The 22,375-nt window shown below is 42.5% G+C and overlaps 2 protein-coding genes across 3 annotated transcripts; one reads left to right on the forward strand and one right to left on the reverse strand.

The window, feature by feature from the left end:
* Positions 1 to 2,172: 2,172 nt before the first annotated feature.
* On the reverse strand, positions 2,173 to 9,466 carry FAM161B (FAM161 centrosomal protein B). The gene is made up of 8 exons (XM_009489469.2): positions 9,250 to 9,466; positions 7,526 to 8,088; positions 5,453 to 5,790; positions 4,947 to 5,074; positions 4,485 to 4,652; positions 3,893 to 3,992; positions 2,508 to 2,638; positions 2,173 to 2,263 (listed from the first exon to the last, which is right to left on the reverse strand). The coding sequence occupies exons 1-8, from the start codon at positions 9,396 to 9,398 to the stop codon at positions 2,173 to 2,175; spliced, it is 1,668 nt and encodes a 555-aa protein (XP_009487744.2). The 5' UTR covers positions 9,399 to 9,466.
* A 360-nt stretch (positions 9,467 to 9,826) lies between these two features.
* On the forward strand, positions 9,827 to 21,665 carry COQ6 (coenzyme Q6, monooxygenase). Of its 2 annotated transcripts, XM_075712378.1 has the most exons (12): positions 9,827 to 9,989; positions 11,651 to 11,785; positions 12,506 to 12,564; positions 13,709 to 13,832; positions 14,201 to 14,331; positions 14,694 to 14,801; positions 14,904 to 14,966; positions 15,315 to 15,422; positions 15,835 to 16,037; positions 17,176 to 17,291; positions 17,713 to 17,879; positions 19,036 to 21,665. In XM_075712378.1, the coding sequence occupies exons 1-12, from the start codon at positions 9,827 to 9,829 to the stop codon at positions 19,063 to 19,065; spliced, it is 1,407 nt and encodes a 468-aa protein (XP_075568493.1). In that variant the 3' UTR covers positions 19,066 to 21,665. The 2 variants fall into 2 exon arrangements, with proteins under 2 accessions (XP_075568493.1, XP_075568494.1); XM_075712379.1 differs by lacking the exon at positions 15,315 to 15,422 and having other exon boundaries at positions 9,934 to 9,989.
* Positions 21,666 to 22,375: the final 710 nt, after the last annotated feature.

The following is a 22,375-nucleotide window of genomic DNA, read 5'->3' on the forward strand; positions in this document are numbered from 1 at the left end:
AAATCCAGCACAAAAGCTGAAATTATTTCCATACAATTTTTGAGATATATTAAGAGATTACAAATCTCTTCCAGGATTACAGAAACGTAATCCTACTTTCAGAACAACACTGTTTAGCAAGACAGGTGCTAGTGAGTTTCCGTTACTTAGTCTGATGCTTTGACTTTCATCACCATTTCAGCAATTTCTGTTTAGGGACCAATATTAAGACTTGCATTTATCTGTTACTGTATTCATGCATGTCACCTCAGTATTTGTTAAAGGGATATGGCACAATATTATATATTAATTAAAAGTCAAACCTTTCTTCCTCCTTTCCTAAGGCTTTCCTTCACACTTCACGTACTTGGAAATCTCTTTTTTCCAGCATCATCAAGTATTATGGAAAGTAGCAAACAATTTTAGTAAATACCGCTTAAAATATATGTATTAAAATTTCCCTCCCACTGCTCCAGATATATCCATACAAGCCCAATGGGCTTTAGACCACAGACTTGGACCATGGGAGAAATCTTCTTTCCTTCCTCTCTCAAGGTGACAAGGCATGGTGACAACATGATTACATCACTGCTCTTTTTCCAGGGCATACAGGAGTATTTTTTTGTCCCCTTTGTGTCCCCTACGTGATTAAACCTATGTAGAAACTGGTGCACTGATAACAGCCTTCCTTGAACCCTCCCAGGTGCTTAAGCCTCTTCTCAGGGAGGAAAGCCTCTATCGCAAAGGAACTATTTCCAACCCATTGGGAATTTCTCGAGTGAAGGGCTGCATTTCAGTCTGTGACGCAGCACTCAGCAGATGCATTGTGTAGAAAGCTCTTCAACTGGAAAAGGAGGAAAAAAGGAAAAATAGAAGCCTAAACTTAGATTTGTTGGAGATTCTTTGGGTCAGTGGACTGCTGCAACCCAATGCATTCAGCATGAATTGATCTCTGTGGAAGTAGGAGCCTGAAACCCCGGGGCCATAAATTCTTGGATCTAGTACTTTGTTATGATCAAAAATGTCATGATCTCTGTTTTATATCTTTATCTAACATGGTAGCTCTTACAGGTAGTGTATTTCTGATTTGATGATGAGGTTTTGTTGTTACAATGTAAGGAGAAATGGATTGAGGTAACGAAGATGAAGAGAGACACAGCTTCCATTTAAAAAGTGAGGAAAAGATGATTGATAAAGAAATTGGACAATGCAGAAACATTGATAGCTGTTTAAAAATCTTTTAATCTCAAAGTGCTTTGGTATCGTAATTCTCAGAAAACATTCCAGGTGGTAAGGGTTTGTATTTTTGAGATTGTTATTACCGTCAGGTAAAGGAAGACCACTAATGTGTGAACTATACCATTTAAGATGCCCCAGGCATTTGCGTGCAACATGCTGACAGGTAATACCTAATCTTTTTTCCACCAAAGTCCATCTTTGATACCACAGTAATTGTAGAATTTGGACAACAGCAAACCAAAGTGATGCACTGTTTAATTACAGCATTCTTCATAATTTTGGTTGTTTTTCAGGCCAAATTAATAACCTAAATTGGTAAGATGTTAAAACCGTTTCAAATAATGAGTACGGGAGATACTTTAATATAGAAAAACTACTGCTTCTTCCTAATGGGAGGAAGGAGCAGAGCTGGTAATGAGTGAACGAAAAGTTAACACCAGAGAAGGACTTCCCTCCGAATCTTATCCCAAGGTAGGTCAAATCCTGCACTTGTGGGGTTTTTTTAGAAATACCTTGTTTAAAAGTATTCTACCACATATATGTGTAAACCAAGGTTTAGCACACTGAAAGGCATTCTCCCCTTTCTGCGTGCTTCTGTGGCATGAACGCAAGGAGCTGGGTAGAGGACATACCTCTTCAAATTTTCATATCTACTTTTACCCAAAGCTAGTGCTTCAACTTTTTTTAACTTGTTTTGTTGCCTGTTAAAGAAAGAAATGGCTCACACAGGGAACACTTGTGAAGACTAAGGAAGGCTGCAGAGTTTGTTGGGTTGGACAAGACATGCTCTGAACAACTGTTGGTCTCTTTTTTCCTTTACTAAGTTCTCACATCTCACTTAGCCCAGAGCAATTCTTAGGTATCAGCCTAAACCAGAAAGTTCCTGAGGATTAACCTGGAGAATCTTGAATTAAAAAAAATCAAGAGATGATCGATGGATTCTTCTGCGAGATCTCATGTTGCCATTTCCTTTCTGCTCTGTTCCTCTGGAGGTTCTCCTTCCTGTACAGTACAGTCGTCCTTTCCACCCGGAGGCTTGGGTGCTCTGCAGAAATAGTGATTGTCTAATACCGGAAATGGTTTGCAGTGCTTACTTGCTGCTTTGCCCCATGCATAAGAAATAGAGTGCAGTCATAGGAGTTAAGATAGAGAAGCCATGCTGCTTAGTAAGAGGAGTGAAGTTGATTTAATTTTGCCTGCACTGGATGATACAAACTGGAATGCTTTCATGAACAAGGAAAATATTTCTACTCAAAAGCAAAAGAGCTGTATTGCATTGTTTTTATTACCTGTGAACATTAGATTCTTCTTCCAGCAAGTCAGTGGCGTCTTTCCCTTTTTTCCTTACAAATTCTTCGCTTAGCCCAACCTGCTGGAGGGTGTGTCTGTAGCGACGCTCAGCTCCTTGACGAGCATCATGCTACGAAATCGAAACTTAAACAGTAAGCACGTAGGACTGGGGCTTCCCCATAATGGTCAAGTTGTTTTAAAGTTCATGGCTGACACTGCTAATGAGAACAAGAGGACAGGAAATCCCCCGTCCATAATTTTTTCATCCATACAGTACAGTACCAAAACTGAATACTAGGAGAATGTCTCACATCTCTCAAAGCCAGAGCTCACCTTTTCCTGCTTCTGTTCTTTTTTTTCTTTCTTCTTCTGTTCTCCTGCTTCTACAGCATTCCAGTCTTAACCGGACTAGCATACTTGTGTCTGAGTCCTGACTCTGACACTCAAATTGAGACTATGTGCAAAAAAGGATTGTGAGAAATTCTGGAAGCATGTTAGCTTGTAATTTGTAAGCACTAACCACAGGGGAGTTCAATAAATGGAGAGCACCTGTGAAATAGCTTCGTATCAGCTCATCTTCAAGAAACTGAAAACCAAGCATCCTGGATCCTGGATCCTCACTGCCTCCAAATAAACCTTGCAAATTAATGTAGTCTGAGATAATGGTTTTCCAGAGGACTGGCCAGTTCCTAAAGATTAAAGTGTTCTATGTGGAAGGATAGAAATCTTGTCTCAACATCAGTGAATGCTATCGATACTGGTGAATTCTTACCAACCTGGCAACTGGCTACCAATATTCATCATACAAATGTGTTCTCTGCCTCAGTTAACCACTCATCTGACCAGAAAGTCTGACACAGGAGGGTACTTTCTATTGAGAAATGTTAAATCAGCATGTTGTCAATTATTGGCACTATGTCTCTAAGCAGGTATCATCCCTGCAAGGAGACAGAACTGAAAGAGAAAACCAAGGGAAAAAAGTACTTTGTAGAGAGTAAAGATTGTATTTACACCTCAAGTGCAACACAGACTTGCAGATGGTACTGTGTGATGGATGTGCTGAACACAACCTCAGATAGCAGAGCTTGCAGGTGATATAAGCAACATAACTGTCATTAATGTTTTTCAAGTAGCACTAGAGTTACAAAGAAAAAGTGCTCAACTGGAGAGGGTTTTAAGGAAAAAAGTTTTCAATTTCTAGACTGTAGGCTATGGTATTCAGGTGCAGAATAGGTATTCATGTAATTTCTGGTGTGATAAGGCCTTAATGCAACCATTTGCACCTTCTTATCCATGAATTAACTTAAGATTTCTTAATGCCTATCTTAAATGAAAGACAATGTATCCTGTCACCCAGAAACACTCTGGAACTTTGACCAGTTACCTTGGTGACCTGTTCAAAGAGGTATGGTCTGTTCTTGACTCGCAGCTGCATTTCTTCCAGCTCCTTTCTGTATTCCTTTGTTCTCTCTCTCATATTTTGCCTGAAATGGAAAAATTCCCTGTCTAATACAGGTTCCTTCTGACTGCAGCTGATCAGGAATGAGGAATTCTCAATAACTGTTTTGTCCTTTAAATAGCTCTGGTAATTGCCTTGATTCTGAATGCTGGGCAGAACGCTGCTATCACTGGCAAGTTATGGACCCATTAGCAAAGCTTTACTACTAGAGTGTAGGCAGGGGACCAGTGTTCACATTTGTAGAAGACCTTGTCTTATGTGTGCTTTACCAAATTATATATTTCAGTTGGGCTTGTTCATACAAATTAGTTTCTACAAATATTAATCTAAAGGAAACTGTTCTATATGGAAAGGGTAGTGTGAAACTGTCAAGAAATCCAAACGAATGTGGAATGGGTATGACAGCCAAAAAAGTTAGTCTAGGGATGTTCTTAGACCCCGTTCCTCCTAAAGATTTATCTGATGATCCCCAGTTATTAGAGCAAACGGTTATTTCTGTGCAGAATAGGATACTGACCAGTTCTGTTTCAACTTCTCCTTGTATGTTTCCTCCAGACTTTTATGCGGATCCAGGGCTTTTGCTCGGCTGTTCACTGACTTTTGGATAGCTTGACATTTCTTTTTCTGTTTCTCCAGCCAATAAATTCCTTGTTTGTCCCCTTCCTTTCTGTTATCTTGGGAGTATCTATATAGAAAAAATGTATTAATGAGCTCACTTAAGACTGCCAGACTACCTCCTAGCAGGGAATTTCATTTTTGTAGTCCTCTAAGGAGAAAAGCAACATTTCAGACATATGAGTGTGTGGTTCCCTAATCAACTGGGAGGCAGGGCAAGAATTAGCAAGGAAAGGAGACACAGAAACATTTAGGAAAAGTGTTCCTGATGTAGCTGATGTGATGAGGGAAAACATTGATTTTTTTATGCTCCATTTTGGTCATTAGTTGGTGTATGGTCTTGTAGACAAACTTTTCTACTTACCTAATAGCAGATTCCCTTTTTCTAGTTGCATCTGTAATGTGCACTGGAAGGGTGTTCGAAGAGAGAGAGGAAAGTCCGGTCAGAGAATGACTTTTTTGCACTGAAACCTTGGAAAGTTGCTGAGAATCCTGGAAAAAAATGGAACTTCATTCAATGTATTTGTTCACAGTACAGAATCTCCTCTGTTCTTTGTCTACCAAAGAGAACAGCTGGGGTATGTGGGCAATGCATTCATTCTCTCTTCCATCAGTAGGAATCAACATGGGCAGGGGCTGAGGGAAAGGAGTCATGATTAGGAGTATGGAAGGGTGGCTGAGCCTTAGCTGTCATAGCTCATCTCTTTGTGTAGCATTTTGTTTTCTGGTTTGTCCTAGAATTCTGCAGCACTCCCAAGACAAGGGCAGAGGTCACAGGACATTAACCATTCATAAATAAATGCTATAAGTTTAAGAAGCTGCCGTCTTGATCGGAGAAAGCAGTACCATAGAAATATCCAGTCATCTCACCTTTATCTTTTCATTAGCCTGCCTCTGCCTGGCACGGAGATTGGTGGTTCTTAGCTTGAATGGCTTATTACGAGTTGCCTCTTTGATTTCTTGTCTCCTTACTGCTTCCCTCTGAAATGCCCAGTAAAGTCCTTCAAAATCTGGTATTGTTGGGTTAATCCTTGGCTTGAAGCTGAAACTTTTGTCCTGCAAGAAGCCAAGTCTCTCCTGCTTAGTTTTAGTGGCAGTTCGGGACTGAGGCTCCCTCCGACAGTTGCTAGTATCTATAAGAGCTACGGAGCTCTCAAGCAAATCCTTGGCTCTCATTTGAATGCGGATTTCTCTGTAGAGTTCAGCTTCTAATGAATCAAAAGCAAAGCAATGAGAAGAATATGAGTGACATAAAAGGCTATGAAATTGCCACCACACAACTCTAAACTTTTCTTTATGATGGCAGCTACATGTATAGGAGAGACCAGACATCCTGTGTGCTCTTTCCCCACTTTCCAGCCTCTCTCTCCTCTGCCTCCCAGGACAAAAAATTCAAAGATACCAAAAAAACCATGGTAGAGTCGCTTTCTTAGGCATTAATCTCTAGATATCTCTTTCAGTTATCAAAGTTACTGAACAGGCCTTCTCCTCCTATTCCTGTTCTTAGGTGACTCATGCCCTTTGTCTTGCACACGTGTTGTGTTAATCAAGGTTCTACTTTTCATATGGGACTTTATGTTATTATGTTGACCGTGTGATCCAAATGGGCTGTTCAAATATACTTGTAACAGATGATGGCTTTTCTATGTAATATCCAGCAGTGTTTGTCTATATTGAAAAGATTTTAAGTAAGGAGCATTTGGTGGATGGATCATGTCTCATGACTTCTGTGACAAACTTTCCATAGAAAGAATGTGTTTCAGAGTATAGTGTGAAACTGAGCCCTTTCCTGTGCAGCACAAAATATTTGAGAAAATGCAGATAAACAGGTGGCTGTGGGTTTTTGCTTTTTTTTTTTTTTTTTTTTTGCTTTTAGGAAAAAAATCAATACTCCTGTTTGCAAAATAAGGCTTTTTTTGAGTCTATTTATAAGTTTGCATTGACTGAGGTATGAAATGTTCACTCCTCCTCCCTTCTCATATACCAGATAGAAATAGAACAACAGTTTGTCCTTTGCTCTCTTTTACCTTTCTATCTGTTTAGTTTAGTACGCCATAACAGAATGTTTTCTGATAAAAACTGAACTGGTGTATACTCAAGAAGAAATCAGTGGGAAACATTAAAAAAAAAAAAAGGGTGAGAAAAGCAGTGAGGATTATCAAGGACTGGTTTAGTTCCTGTATTCAAGTGTGAAGTCTGTACTGTTTACTTCAAACTTACAACTGCGGGGGCTTAAGCCATCTGAAAGACAGTGAGCATCAGAAAAAATTTTCTTGGCTGTCCCTCTGCCTGGAATGGTCCTGGCACCTGTCTCCCCTGTTTTAGCACTTAAGAAGGTGGAAAGCAAGTGGAAAGGTAACTGAAAACATCAGAGAATGGCAGGAGAGACTGGACTACTGCACTATCATTTAGAACCAAACTAATTGCCTGATTTGGGCTCAGGAGATATTTTTCTCCTAGGGGTCCTGGAGCACAGATCACTTGGGTGGGAGTAAAATTGTCAGTTCCAAGACACTGCATGGAACTTGGACACTTCTGGCACTACATCTGTCTTCACATTTGTGCCACAAATCATCTAAGTCCCTTTAGCATAACCAAAGGTATGGAATCCAGTGCAGGGAAGGATTCACAAACTGTGAGGCAAAAGAGGTATGGAAATCTGTCCGAAGAGTTCAGTGTACCCATGTGTGCTGGGGAGTGGTACAGAACTGCTGCTGCTGACACTGATAAGAGACTACTAAATTAGGACACTCTACTGTAAGGATATCTAGATGAAATGTAATGACCAGTGATACACAGGAGACTAGACAACACCAGGGGATGTAATGATATTGGCTTTATACTCCAAGTAACGCCCTATGGGCCATGATTCTACTTCCCAGCATGGAGACAGTGAGGGACAGGCAGGGAGTTGTTTTAACAGGAAGAGCCCTGGCATTTTACCTTTGAGTTTATCTCCAAGAAGTGGACTGTAAGTAGATTTAGGTACTTTTTTACTGGTTTGCTTCTGTTTGGAGCTCTCCTTCGGGGTTGCCGCTGCCAGGAACTTTTGTCTGATAGCTTCTTTCTTTTTCTCCTCCTTCTCCAGGAAACTGAAGGGCCGCTGGGTTGAAAGTAGCAGCTCTTTTCTTTTCTGTGTTGCTATTTGCCTGCGAATCTCATTCTGCTCCATTATTTCCTGATAAAGGGGCAGAAACACATGGGCAGGTACAGGCTGTGCCCGGAATTGTTTCTGACATTCAGCTTCGTCCTGGCTTTGCCTTTTGTCTCTCTGCTTGTCTAGTTCAAGAAACATGTATGATTTCATCAACTGGGACTTTTTGCGAGCTTCCCGCAGGGTCATTTTGAAGGGCTGAGGGATGGTGATGGAAGGAATCCAGGGAGATGAAGCGCTTTTTGGTCTCAAGCGGGATTTAGGAAACAAGTGAGGCTTTTGCTCATCCCAGGTACTGTCCGAGGCAAGGTCGATCAAAGAACTGGACTGCCTTTTGTTACCAGATGTATGACTAAGACACAGACATCATGAAGGGGAAATAAGGGAAATTATTAAAAAACAGAATTAAAAGAAGAGAGACACTGTTGATTAAGAGAAAGACACACGTTAAAAGACAGGCCTAGGGCTCATCATTCTCAGGCTCTACATTTTGCTTTGCTACCAAAGTTCATGAGCAGAGCTTTGCTTGTTTTCCATTTTCCATGTATAAAATGGCGGTTATGCCTACTTAGCTTTGTAATGCAATTTATTATGCTGCTAGTACTCTATCACCAGAAAGGCCACAAGTAAACCAGAAAGTTCCAACTTTAGGGATATCTGGCTGACAGCTACTCAATATAAAAGACAAACTCAGGAGAGGCAATAAATTAAGCACACAGATGCACAAATCCTAACAAACGGTACCAAACACCAGAATTCGTAAGATGCTGATGGAAGGGCCATTGCAGGGAACTGCTTTAGTGCAACACCTAAGAGCGCAACACCTGGAAACTTTGTAGCTGATAAGAAGACCATATAATTGATAATAAGAAAAAAACCCAAGACTATCATGGGTCTCATTGAAATAGCAAACTTCTCATAGGATGCTTGAGGGTGATTGTGAAACTGAGTTTATTTAAGGCAGGAATAAATGCAGGTAAAGGGAAAGATCAAGGTGGATCAGGGTGGACCAAGAACAAGAAAATGGGAAGAAGGGGAGAAACAGAAAGTGCCGATCATGTGTAAACAGGCTTGTGGTCAATACGCTTGCCTGGTGATTGCTGCGGTCTGTTCTTCATAAAGTGTTTTCCTTCGTAAGAGCATGTGTGTGTGATCTGCTGGTGAACTTCAAGCTGGACTAACCACTGAGAAAGACAAGAGGTCTGAGAGCCAGACGTTGGAGACATCACAGCTCTGAAGACTGGACGCTGGATAGAAACGCATGTGATCTGCTAGCAAATTTAAGCGTGATTAGCTGAGAAGCAGGAACGGGATTTGTGCTGTTCATGTTTTATGTGAATGCTGCTTACGTGGGCACCTGTTGGCCCCACTCTCCCATCTGTGAATACGTTTGTGGCCGGTGTGTTGCTACTATGCACATGCACCTTGGGACTTCATGCTACGCCTTGTCACTGGTCAGAAGCAGCAGGAATCCCACATGCCATTTTGCCATCCTTACCAGGTACCATCCTACCTGAGAGCCTCCCACAGCTTGTCACGCAGCACTGCCGCCTCCCGCCTGAAACCCTCGAGCTCCTCATCCTCTTCGGATACCCCGAGGTCACCCCTTAACTTTGCCTGGTACAGTAAGCCCGGTTCTAACGGAGACTGCCGGCCTCCCATCCCGAGAGGCCGCTCCCAGCTCCTCGCCCGGTGGTGGCGGGAGACACAGGAGTTGGTCCGTTATACAGCCCGAGGGGATGCTGTATCGCCTGGAAGAAAAAAAAAAAAAATCGAGAAGTGCTCGTTTCGGGGGTGCGACCCCAATCTCCATGCCCGGCCTCTTCCCTCACCTGCAGGCCGCCACCTCAGCCCTCCAACGGCACCGATCCCCGCTCCCGCCAATCAGCGAAGGCGGCAGCGCTCAAGGCCCGCCTTCCTGGCCTCAAGCAGCCAATCAGCCCCCAAGACAGACAGCACCCGCCGCTCGCTTATTGGTGCTCGGGAAGAACCGTTTTCCGCAGTGCACGCCCCCAGACAGGCTGCGTTGTCATGGTTTCCGGCAGCGACTTCCGCTCGGAGGCGGGTGGCGTGTCGTCACTTCCGCAGTGATGGCGGCTGTGTGCGGCCGGGGGCTGCTGGCCCCGCTCGGTGGGCGGCTGCGGGCCGGTCCGCGGGCTCCGCTCCGGTCTTTTGCCGCAGCCGCCGCGCCGCTTTACGACGTGGTGGTGTCGGGCGGGGGTATGGTCGGGAGCGCCATGGCCGCCGTGCTGGGTAAGGCTGTGACCTGGGCGGCGTCGCAGGTGCCGTCGGCCCGGCCCGTTGCCGCCGCCGCGGGGGCTGCAGTCACGGCCTCACAGCCGGCGGCGGTCTCTTCCTCCTGCCCCTGCCGCGGTGGTGTGAGGTCTCGGAGGCCTTTGGGCCTCCCGCATGGTGTTTTGTGTGTGCAATGAGTCGCGGGCTTTGTGCCCTGCTGCCCTTGCTCTCTGTCTCACTGGTTGCATAAAACCTTAAAACCGGGAGTTCTCCCAAAAGCTTCATGTTTCAGTGTGTGGAGTATTGCGTACTTCCATAAGTCGACCTTAATTGTTAATCCCTGTTGGCGACCGTGTGAGATAACTATGTGGTGACCATTTAGGATCTTAACGTTCAAGATGCTGTTGCGGAATTTACTTATTCCCACATCTTCCTGTGACAGCACTCCAAGGTTGACTTAAAGGTGTTTGGATACCTGATTGCTATGATGAGCCCTGTCCAATTTGTATTTTTTTAATGTAACCATTATTTTGAATTCTGTAGACTGCTTGTATTTCTGTCAAACACGGTCACCCTTAAATCACTGATGAATAATTTCAGCCATAGCTGAAAATGCTTTTCTGATCCTAAGTTTCATTCTCTAACCCTGTATTTTAAACATTAGAATACCAAGTTAAAATGGATTTATGCTTGGTTTGCATCACTAGAAATCCTGAGAGTACTGGCTGCTGCTTTATTTGCAACATTGGTTCAGAAGGGTGCAATAGTGACAGAAACCTAAAGAAAAGAGTGCAAAGAAGAGCAAAAGGGCAAAGGTCCTAAGCAAGAAGTGCTTTGCAAGTATAAGGGTTTACCTTGCAAACTTATCATTGTTCTGTTTGTATTGTTAAAGAAGAAAGTGGAATTGAGACAGCATAAGGATCCCTTCCAGCAATGATATCTCAGGTTAACATACAGATTTGGGACCTTTCAAGAGATGAGGTTATGTTATGCATAATCTAGAAAATATGTTCAGGATACTGCTGTTGTTAGGACTGCTGGAGTAGTAAACTCTGGATGTTATAAGGACTCCATTTCTGGTCTCGGTACCTTCTGCAACCGTAGCAGTCGGATGCAACAAGCGTGGCTAATTCAGCTGTAGTGTGATTTACTCTACTTGAGTCATCTCTTCAATTTTTTTCAGTTCGCTTTAACTTTCAGTTAAAGTCTAAACTGCTTATGCTATCCACTGTCAGAATATAAGGATAAAGAAAACAAAAATGTAGTTGCTAAGTATCATAGGAGTTTTATTTTGATCTCTTGTTCTAATTAGTGAATTTCTGTTTAAGCTCTGAAAAATGTGTTCTGTGCTTGGAGTAAACATTGCAGATTTCACTCATTAATACTTCCATAATGAACTTTCCTAACAAAATGTGCACAAATTTGTAAAAAAATACAATGTTTAATCCTTGCTTTAACTGCAAAAGGGTTGTCAGTCTCAGTAACAGGATTGTAGTCATAAAGCTTTAAAATAAAAAAGTTTACCTGTCTAGTCAAAACCTGTGCAGTAAATGTGTGTCTATTAAGTTTTGCATCTACTCTATCTTATCACAAAAGTGCATAGGTGTTACTGATACAGAAATAAGAAATGAGGTTTTTGGCAGGAGCATTGTAACAAAGTACATATTTGCTTATTTTAGGGCATGATATCCACTTCCACGATAAGAAGATTGCTTTGTTGGAGGCTGGTCCTAGGAAAGAATATGATCGCATGCCAGACAGTTACAGTAACAGGGTCAGTTCCATCTCCCCAGGGTCAGCAACCCTCCTTAGCAGTAAGTATAATTTCTGTTGTTTGCTTTTTTAATAGTATATTTGAGATGGTTTTATTTTGTTTAAACAAAACCCCTTTGAGCATGTGCTACCTTCATCCTAAACTCAACGGAATTATTTGCCTTTGTCTCGTAGTATTCTGTATGCTGAATTGTGGTGATTAAATCAGGCTTCTCTTGATAACAGGGATCTGTGTTCTGGTATCTTGGTCTGATTTGTTACATAAATATTTGTGACATTAGGCTAGCGAAAGGTTATAAGGTGGTCTCTGTAGTATCTGGAATGTTCTGTTCACAACAAGCACCTACTTAATGGTGTGTAGTCTGGTAACTCACTTCTGATGAATTTTTGTTTTAAAGATAGATTTGAGCCTTGATTCCTTATGGAGAAAGAAATGTTCTGAACAATGATGGCCTTGCATTTCTGTGTCTGTTTTATTACTCAGTGATAGGACAGTGAGAGTTGACTGTTAAGTCACAGCATTCATGAAAAGCTCTTGTTTCTTTTGTATGGGCTTGTGTTAACAGTAAAATAGTGTGATGCTGGAGCTGTGAAGGTATTGGGGCAGACCTGGCCCTGACTAGGGATGGTGCAAGCAGAGCCTGGGCATTGATGGTCAGGGAGGGAGGAGGAGAGTGTGGAGTGAGCTTCAGTTTTGATTGGTTCTCAATGTCACAAGTGAACCTGCATCTCCATGCATTTGTGTCCTTTTTCTCTTTCAGGTTTTGGTGCCTGGGATCATGTCTGCAGCCTGAGACTCAAACCGTTCCGGCGAATGCAGGTGCCTTACTTAGGGCTGCAAATATACTATGTGTCTGTCTACTTTGAATTCTCAGAAGTACTTACATTAATGATCCACAGGTATTTTTCTTTGGCAAAGGGCAGGTCATGCTTATGATGATTCCTGTTACTTTTTTGAGGGTAGCAGTCTGCTCGGAAATACCCATCTTCAGAGTCTTGATGTTACAGGATGAAAGGTTGATTCCCAATGGAAGCTGTAGATATTGAGGCATGGGTACTAGTCAGGAAATAAAGGTAAAGGTGTGTATTGGTTTTGGCTGGGCTAGAGTTAGTTTTCCTCATAGTAGCTTGTATGGGGCTATGTTTTGGATTTGTGCTGGAAAGGGTGTTGATAACACAGGGATGTTTTTGTTACTGCTGAGCAGTGCTTACACAGAGTGAAGGCTTTTTCTGCTTCTCACAGCACCCCACCAGTGAGGAGGCTGGGGGGGCACAAGAAGTTGTGAGGGGTCACAGCAGGGGCAGCTGACCCCAACTGACCAAAGGGATATTCCATACCATATGACATCACGCTCAGCATATAAAGCTGGGGGAAGAAGGAGGAAGGGGGGGACGTTCGGAGTTATGGCGTTTGTCTTCCTAAGTAACCATCACACGTGAGGGAGCCCTGCTTTCCTGGAGATGGCTGAACACCTGCCTGCCGATGGGAAGTAGTGAATTAATTCCTTGTTTTGCTTTGCTTACATGTGCAGTTTTTGCTTTAGCTATTGAACTGTCTTTATCTCAACCCACAAATTTTCTCACTTTTACTCTTCTGATTCTCTTCCCCATCCCACTGGGGGGCGGGGGGGTGAGCGAGTGGCTGGGTGGTGCTGAGCTGCCTGCCGGGGTTAAACCACAACAAGGTGGTAGGGTAGCTTACTATGTTAATTATGTAACAGGAAAGTAGGGATAAAAACTTTCTTTGCAATTAGTTTTTGAGATGAAACTAGATCATTGTATGAAAGGGATTACATGATGTACTTTGGTAGTTGGGAATGGACAGTAATCCAGGACGTTTCCTCTAGTTCTGTATTTCTAGATTGCTGCCTCCTTTTGCTGTTAAGATGGATACATTTGTAGTCCCTGAAAGGAACAGCACTTATTTATCATGTAGCTTCATGTAATGTATTTTTTCTTTGTAGGTGTGGGATGCTTGTTCAGAAGCCATGATCGTTTTTGAGAAAGATGACTTAGATGACATGGGTTACATAGTGGAGAATGATGTCATCATGTCTGCTCTCACAAAACAGTTAGATGCAGTAGCAGGTAGTGGACAACTTCTTTAATATTTTATTTCCCGCAAAGAGCTTTCAGTTACTTGCCTTCTGTTGTGTGTGCTAAGTTATCAGAGGGAGAAAGATAATTCATCTAACAAGCAACTCTTGAGACATAGGCAGCTTCTTGAATTGGGGTGGGGAGGGAGAAATCTGTCTTCTGAAAGGCTACGCAGCAAGAAAACAGTTGCATATGTAGTTCTCCAAAACACAGTCTCTTCAAAAATAGACGTAATGAAAAGCTTTCTGTCCAGAGCAGGCCTTGCCATTAAGACATGCATGGTCTTTGCTGTTGTAGTGATGTTTCCTTTTTTCATGTCTGTATTGTGCTGTGACTATAGTACTTTGTGTTCCCATCAGACCGGGTGGAGGTTTTCTACGGGAGCAGAGCAGTCGGGTATACCTGGCCCCTTCCCTCTCACAGCTGTGACACAAGCCCTTGGGTCCAAATTGAGTTAGCTGATGGACGCAGACTTCAGACCAAACTGCTGGTAACTAAACTTTTTATTTCTGTTGATCAGGCATCATCTCTCACCCAAGTCCTTGCCACTGGATTTGGTTCTGATTCCGTGTGTGCCGCTCCACCCATGTGGAGGGCTTGAGTGAGGTGAGTGGCTAACTCTGTCAGAGATGCTATGGGGCATGGTTCATAGCCTTTTCTGTACCTGATGCAAGAAGACTCTGCTGAATTGGACAAGAGCAGAAGGGGCCACCTCTTCTGGTTTTTGGGGATTTTTTTTTTTTCCCCTGAATAAACAAAAAATGTGTACATGCAGGCTGAGGTTTGTAGACTGGAATATTTGCTTTCTTAGGAGCTGCTGAAGAGGTTGCTTTGTATCTCTTTGTTTTGCAGATTGGTGCGGATGGTCATAACTCTGTAGTCCGGAAGGAAGCTGAAATTAAGAACATTGAGCATCGGTATGACCAATCAGCTGTGGTGGCAACTCTTCATTTGTCTGAGGTGAAATTCTGCTAATTGACTCTTCCATAAGCAGCAGAACAGCTTAAGCAAGTGATCCAGGTCACTAGTTTGTAACTGTCCACTTGCTTCTTTTCACTGTAGGCCACAGACAATAATGTAGCATGGCAGAGGTTCCTTCCCACAGGGCCAATTGCACTCCTTCCGGTAAGATGACTTGTGGTCTCTGTGGGTTTTTGGGGTTTTTTTGTTTGTTTGTTTTGTTTTTTTAGTCTGTTCTTTTCTAGTAACTTTATTTCTGTCTGTGCCTTTCTGTGTTGGTTCTTCTCTTAAGAATTTGTTCATCTGCCCTTTACTTTTCAGTTATGGCATTTGTTTTCCCCTCCTGTCCTCTTACTTTATCCTTGGTATTTCCTACTTGTAGCAAGTTGGGCTGGTAGAGTAATGTTCAGAGGGACTGGTGTGGGGTAGGGCAGTGGGCAAGTCTTTGCACTGATCATTTATTTTTGCTGCTTTTTCTCTTGATAACTTACCCTTGACATTCTCTTAAACTAGCTGTCTGATACTGCCAGCTCTCTGGTCTGGTCTACATCTCATGAACATGCATCGGAACTTCTTGCTATGGATGAGGAAAGTTTTGTGGATAGCATCAACTCTGCCTTTGTGAGTATCAGCCTTGTGGTGGGTATGAGGCTGACTGTTGTAATCTTAAGAAATGCAATGGAACCCTACAGCTTAAAGGATAGTAAATGGAGAGGTGGATTCTCAAGTTCTTTCCTCTGATGCGAATGATATTGAAAAGGCACTTAGCAAAGAAAGGATGACCCCTTGGCACTGAATTAGATTAGTTCTGAAAGTCACAGAAGTAGTTGAACTGAATTTCCAAAAAGGTGGGAGGGGTAGGCTCATCCTAGTTGGAAACTTGTATGTCCTAAAACGATGAAGATAGTTTCTTCTACTGTATAGTTTTGTCCAAGTGGTTAAAATTCAGTGTTTGGCACTCCTCCAGATTTTTTTCAACTAGATTATTTTGTATGTCTAGTTTGGGTTTACATCTAAAGTGTTGCTTTTTCAGTGGAGCAATGTAAACCACTCTGACTTCATTGATACTGCTGGGGCCATGTTTCGATCTGCTATTTCACTCCTGAAACCCTCAGGGACTGCAGTCCGTCAGCTGCCCCCAAGTGTTGCAAAAGTAGATCCAGAGAGCCGAGCCATGTTCCCTCTTGGAATGGGGCATGCGACAGAGTATGTCCAGCACCGTGTGGCTCTTGTCGGGTAAGGTCCCCAGTGATAGCCCTTGTGTGAGTGGGTGCGCGTGGTTAGAAATGATGAAAGTATAGCGACTCCTAGTCAAAAAAATAGATTGGTTAGAAATAATCTGTAGTTTCAGTTTGACTTTATCCAGGCCCAGTTTGTACCATGTGCTCTTGTGTCAACAAAGTCCTTTTGTATGAGTAGCGCTCTGTCCATTGTGTGTGCTTTCTATGTAAATTATGAGATAATTATTTCCCTTCTCTGGTTTGTGTAGTCCAGCAAAACAATCCAGCATCTCATGCTGGACCTGTACTTCCCTAAACATTGTAGCAGCCATTCTGTGTACCAGTTTGAGTTTTAAAACTCGCCTTTCTTGAACACAAATGACAAAACTTACAAATTATTCCAGGTGGGATGTCATAGGCTTTTGTACGGTCATCTACAGAAGTAAGAAAATATCTCAGCTTTTACATGCTAAGGTTGCCTGTACTTTTTTCTTCGCCACAGCTGCAATACGCTGGTAGCTTATAGTAGTTCTTGCGTGCCTTATTACACTTCAGATACCTTTCATCTTTCCAACTTGTGAGCCACTCTGTGCTTGGGAGCACTCTGTGCTTTGTAGCTTGTTAAAGTGCATGATCTTACATTTCGTATCCAAACTTAATTTCATTTCTCTAACTTTAAGACTCCTTTATCAATACGTCTGGCTTTGTCCTTTACAGATAAGTCTGCTCATAAAATAACCTGGTTTTATTTTCATTCAATGATACCCCGCTTCTCCTTTGTATTCATGATGTCTGTCTACTTTGTGAAATGTGCCAATGATATACCTCCTGTTGTCCCAAGGTCACTTACAAAAATGTTAAGGCCTGTTCCACACATGATCTGAGAGAGGACTTTGCCTAGTTACCTTTTTATAATTTTTCCTTTCAGAATTGCTTTTTGTTATCTCCCCTTTGTCTTGCTTCTTACAGCTGGAGAGACAGTCAGGTAGTTCAGCATAGCATGCAAGGAGGTACTGGATGAAGCATATATGCTGCCGTAAGGTGGTGTTCATTGCAAAGACATCAGGAGTGCTACCCTGATCCCTTCTGGGGCTTGTCAGCCATTATGGCTTTCTTCAAGAAGGGATATAAATTTCTCTCTTCTCTTGCTCCAGGGATGCAGCGCACAGAGTCCACCCACTTGCAGGACAAGGTGTAAACCTGGGCTTCGGTGACATTGCATGTTTAGCCCATCACCTCAGTGCAGCAGCCTTCAATGGGAGCGATCTGGGTGAGGATCCAAGACAATGGAGTGGCAGTAAGATGATTAGTCTTACAGGCCTTCGCTGCTAACATCAGGACAAGCATTATCTCTGCAGGTTGAGTGTGCTGCTATCTTGTGTTTGAAAGGCACAAGCACCTTTGAAGCAAAACTGTTCTGATGTCCATTGGCTGTGGAGCAGTTAAAGATTTTTGGATGCAGTTTCCATCCCACAAATCTCAAAGCTGCTTTAAAAAAAAAAAAGTTCTGCAGGATGGTAAAGAGGTGGTGAGAAGACAACCACTACCTGATGGAAGGAGGCCTTTATTAAGACGGGCCATTTCTCTGTTCTTTTTCTGTGTTTTGTCAGTAGAGAGTGCTATATAGATAGGAAACACAATTCTTTTGTGGCCAGTAAATTTTAATATGAGCATTCAATTATCTCTTCCAGGCTCCTTAAAACATCTCTTAAAGTTTGAGACAGAACGTCAGAGGCACAATATCTCCTTGATAGCTGCTATTGATGTGCTAAAGAGGCTTTACTCCACGAGGCTGGCTCCCTTGGTGTTGCTGAGGACATGGGGATTGCAAGCAACAAATGCCCTGCCTCCTGTCAAAGTAAGAATCTCACTTTAGCGAGGGCCGTAGGAAGAGTCCAGAACTATTTGTGGAACATACACAAGCTGTGAAGGTGTTTTCTTTTTAATGAAATGGTTTTGGTTGGAAAATGCTGCTTGTTCAAACTGAGGTTTTGTGTCCTGAATGAGCCTGCAGAGTTCCTGAATAACTGATGGCTCAGTAGATAATGGTTTCTCCTGCAGCACGAAGGAGGATGAGGATCTAAGTGTCCATACTCTCTATCAGTAGTTAGAAGTTAGACATCATTAGAAGCCTTTGGCTTTATTTTGCTATGGAATGAAAATGTGGAACCTTGAACTGAATTCCAGAAACGCGCTATGAAAAAACAGCCCTGTGAAGACACAGCTTCACCAAGAGTAAGGTGACTTGACAGATGTGGTGTGCAGCTCAAATGAGTTACCTGTTTCTGTGCTGGTTTGATTTGTGAAATTGTTCCTTCATGGCAGAAGTGCAAATCTCCATAATGGAAATTACATGAGGAAAGCAGTGGTGAGGAGATTCAATCTTAAACCCAGACCCTCTATTTGCAGCCTATCATCTGCCTAAATTCTGCACCGTCTTGAGTTAGTTGCTGGATTTTCATAAGGTTCCTTAAGCCACCTGCTCTTAAAGCTCCCAAGCATCCTCAAATTAGATTCCTCGTTTCTGGATTTGAATGTTTTATTCCACAAATCAAGTCACCTTCTTCCTATTAAACACAGGTGGCCTCTTTCCTTTGTGTTATGGTCACAGCTAAGATGCTACCTGAGTTGAAGAGCAGTGAATTCCTAAGAAGTAGTTGGTGCCACTGGCAAGGTGTCTTTATTAGTTGCACTAAAAAGAGGACTATGCTGCTGCTGCTTCAGCGCTCAGATTTCTTTCCTGCTTCTCTGTTTGAAGCAGAAAGCCAAACGAAGACCTCTTTTTCTGAGCGTAGGACCTGTTGGTAACACCTGTTTTGTGCTACTTGGGAGGGAAAGGAATGCTGCAATTTCTTTAATTTTCTAGAGTACAAGGATAGGTGCTCTGCACTTGGCTAAAAAGGCTGACAAACTGTTGTCCGTGTAGATAAAAGGGAGGGAGACTGTAGCTGCTTTCTGGAATGTATGCTTGTTACCAGTTTATGAGTTACTTATTTTTTCTTCCCCTCTTTTAGGAGCAAATCATGGCTTTTGCCAGCAAGTAATCTGTTGTCAGTTTGGAACAGCAGCTTCCCAGTGAATGCATTGCCCTTATAAGGACTGTGACTGACTTGAATCTTTGAACTGTGTTATTTTAACAATAAAACTGAGGGACTGAGGTGTGTACTACATCATCCATGGGGTTTATGTGAAAGTTCTGTCTCATCTGCTCTCCTCAAGAGGATTTAGGGCCTCTTCCTGTAGTACTGTGATGTCTTCAGCCACAGAACTATCTGTACAATGTGCTCTTAATTTGGGCCTTTTGAAGTGAAGACCGAGGTGGCAACAGCTGGCTGTCTTTTGGCAAATGCAATGCTGAATTTTGCCAGCTACAACCTTTGCTGCTTAATTACTTTCAGTTTTCTCTGACATGATTTCTAGAGCTGTAATGTCACTCCTGGGTTCTTAGCACTTTCTGGACTCAGAAAGGAGGGGTAGTTTTCAGTAGAGGAGAGCCAACTCATGATGGCAGATATATTTTAAAGCTCTAATCTGTCTGTCTTTCACCCTTTTCCCTGCCCTTCTCTTGGTGCTTTATTTAATAGTGGTGTTTCTTGTGGAACTGAAAAATGATGGCAGATATGTTTTAAAGCTCTAATCTGGCATGAAAAAGAGATCCAGGACAACAATAATATCTAGGACAGAAAACTGCACAACAGTATCTTTAATATTGTTAAAAATGCTTTAATTACTAAAATAGACATTCAAGATATTCTGTCTTAGGTTCCAAACACCAGCCTCCTTCATTAGACATTTGACACTCACAACACTGAGTGAGTACTGCCTACAGGCAAGATTTACACATTCTGTTAGGTTAACCAGTATCAGGAATTAACATCAGAAAGAAAGAAACATAAGTTTTGAACTGAAAGCCATTACTTGTGCTTCTTCAGTCACTCATATTAGGCAGTTCCTGTTAGTGACTGGCTAAAAGACATTACAAAGGAGGAGATAAAAATCAGGGCTGCAGGTAGAACTCTTCTCTTAAAAGGCTGCTTAGTCTTTAGTTAAGCTAATAAATAATCTCATTGCACTAGGGTAAGTGTGAGGACTTGACTGGCTTCTCTAGATCCCCCACCCACCCTGAGTAGTTCAGATGTAAACAGCAGGGGCTCAATTCTGCAATTTCTTGCAAAAGAAACCTTTGAGCTGAGCGTTTGTTTCTCTCATGACTGCAGGACCAGGCCCCTGATAAAGAGCAGCAGTTTTGCTTCAGGTAATGAATTGTGCCACTGACAAATGAAGGCCCTGAGCATTCGGATTTAATGCAGCTTTGGTACTGGGAAGCAGATGCTCCCACCTCGCATTTGTAGTACCAGAGTCTGAGGCAAAGAGCACAGAAAAGAAACTTCCTCTACGTGGTACCTGTCTTGTTCTAGACCATCCTCCCTTCAGACAAAACCAAACCCTTAAGTACTCCTCAGGGCTAGCGTCTATTCAGTTGGCAGATACACTGCTGCTCCTTGTTCCTTACATATAGCATCCCATGTTCCCTTTCTGTTTCAGACATGGCCTCGCTGCTTATGGCTCTTAGCCCCAAGATCTAGTAAGAGTTTGCCATAGCACTGGCTCAGACTGAAAGAATACTTTTGGATATTAAATTAGCTATTTCTCAGGAGTTACTGAGAAGTAACTGGCTAGTAACCACTGCATCCTACTTTGTGTTCCAAGAATACAAAAGTGAATACAATTGTTCACCGAAGACAAAATGAATGCGTTCGCAGTCACCTTGTTGTGCAGATCAGACCATACACTAAGTTTTGCCAAACACTAGGAAAGGGAATAAGAAATATTTGCGGTTGAGAAGAGGTCAGCCTGGAGGCTGGCCTCCACAACTACATTCTTCGTGTTCAAACAGAAGCTCCTAGTGAGGAAGGAACAGAAGTTTGGGGTGACACTGAGGAATTTCCCAACATGGATCTCAAAACAGATTCTGGTAAGGAGGAGTACAGGTAGGATGAGCATTTCATATTTCAAAGAAACAGCCTGAATTTACAGCAAGGTGTCAGTGGTGGGACAAGTACGGGTAGCTCCATCCCCGACCCTTGGACTCCTGTTGCTGACTGAACTTGTTCAATCAGAAGCACACCTTGCACTCTAGCACCATAAAACCTGAGATATGAGAAGGGGGTCGCTTAGTCAGTCACAGTCAAACTTGCGCTGCTAACTAGAGGAAGTGGACTCATGTTCACAGAAAGGCAAACTTCTAAGTCTCCAAACTGCTTGGCAAGATTAGTGGCATGAGTGTGCTACTTCCTACCCTTACTGGGAATTGCCAATTATTTTCAAATCCAGTTTGCAGAGAAGGTAGCGTTGTTATCCAAAACTGATGCTGCTATAGCATGTCCATTGTAAGGCCCTACCCTATCTATGCTTTTGTTTGGTTAACAGATTGCTAATGACAAATTGTCCAGGAATGGGAGACAAGGTGATTTAATATTATCTTGACTAGTAAACCATGAAGAGTTACTAAAGATCTGCTAAGAAGGAAAGTAGGGGAAAGGTAATTTCGGCAGGGGGAGATCGCGACCACCGACTCAATTAAAAACTAGAGAGGCTACCTCCCCTGCTCTCCTTAAGCATGTGTAGTAAGTTAAAATCATACTGTACCGAAGAAGATACATACCAGTAAGAGACAAGTATGCTTAGCTAATTTAATGATTATGTAGTAGATAGGTGTGGTGTGTTAATTGTAATGTATAAAACTTAGAGAAAACTTTGGTAAGGGTGCTAGCTTTGTGGGCTTACCACCTAGCACCCATCTTTGCACAAAAATGCAATAAACAATATCTCGTGTCAGTGTGTGAAGACTGGCTTATTGCACACTGGGTAAACGAGCCCTATTTGGGACAACAGCATGAGGGCAGTCTTTGGTTTCACAGAAGTGGGAAAGGTGTGTTATAGCAAATAGGTAAGTGCAAACACCTGTTCTTAAAACAGGGTAAATTCATCTTCACATAAAACATTCCATGGTGAGTAGAAGATACTAATTTTTTGCTAAAGAGGAGCAAACAGATGAGCTAGCTGCCAGCTATTTCATAGGGTGGAAAAAGTTGTCTCTACAGCTGTTTCTCTTTAGGACAAGGCAAGGTCTGCACTTGGAGCCTCAAGGTATTCGAGCAATCTTGATGTTCTCTACAGCCAATTAAACAAGAAAACCAGGATCCTACAGTCCAGCTTTCTAGCCTATCTGACAAGATGCTATATTTAAAACATTGATCTTTCATTGCTTCTGTGCATTTGGTGTGAAAGAGATGGCAAGATTCACTTGAAATTGTTACTTAAATAGCTTCATGCTATCCTGACAGAAGTTTT

The sequence above is a fragment of the Pelecanus crispus genome, chromosome 6 (genome assembly GCF_030463565.1).
Source record: "Pelecanus crispus isolate bPelCri1 chromosome 6, bPelCri1.pri, whole genome shotgun sequence".
NCBI lineage: Eukaryota > Metazoa > Chordata > Aves > Pelecaniformes > Pelecanidae > Pelecanus > Pelecanus crispus.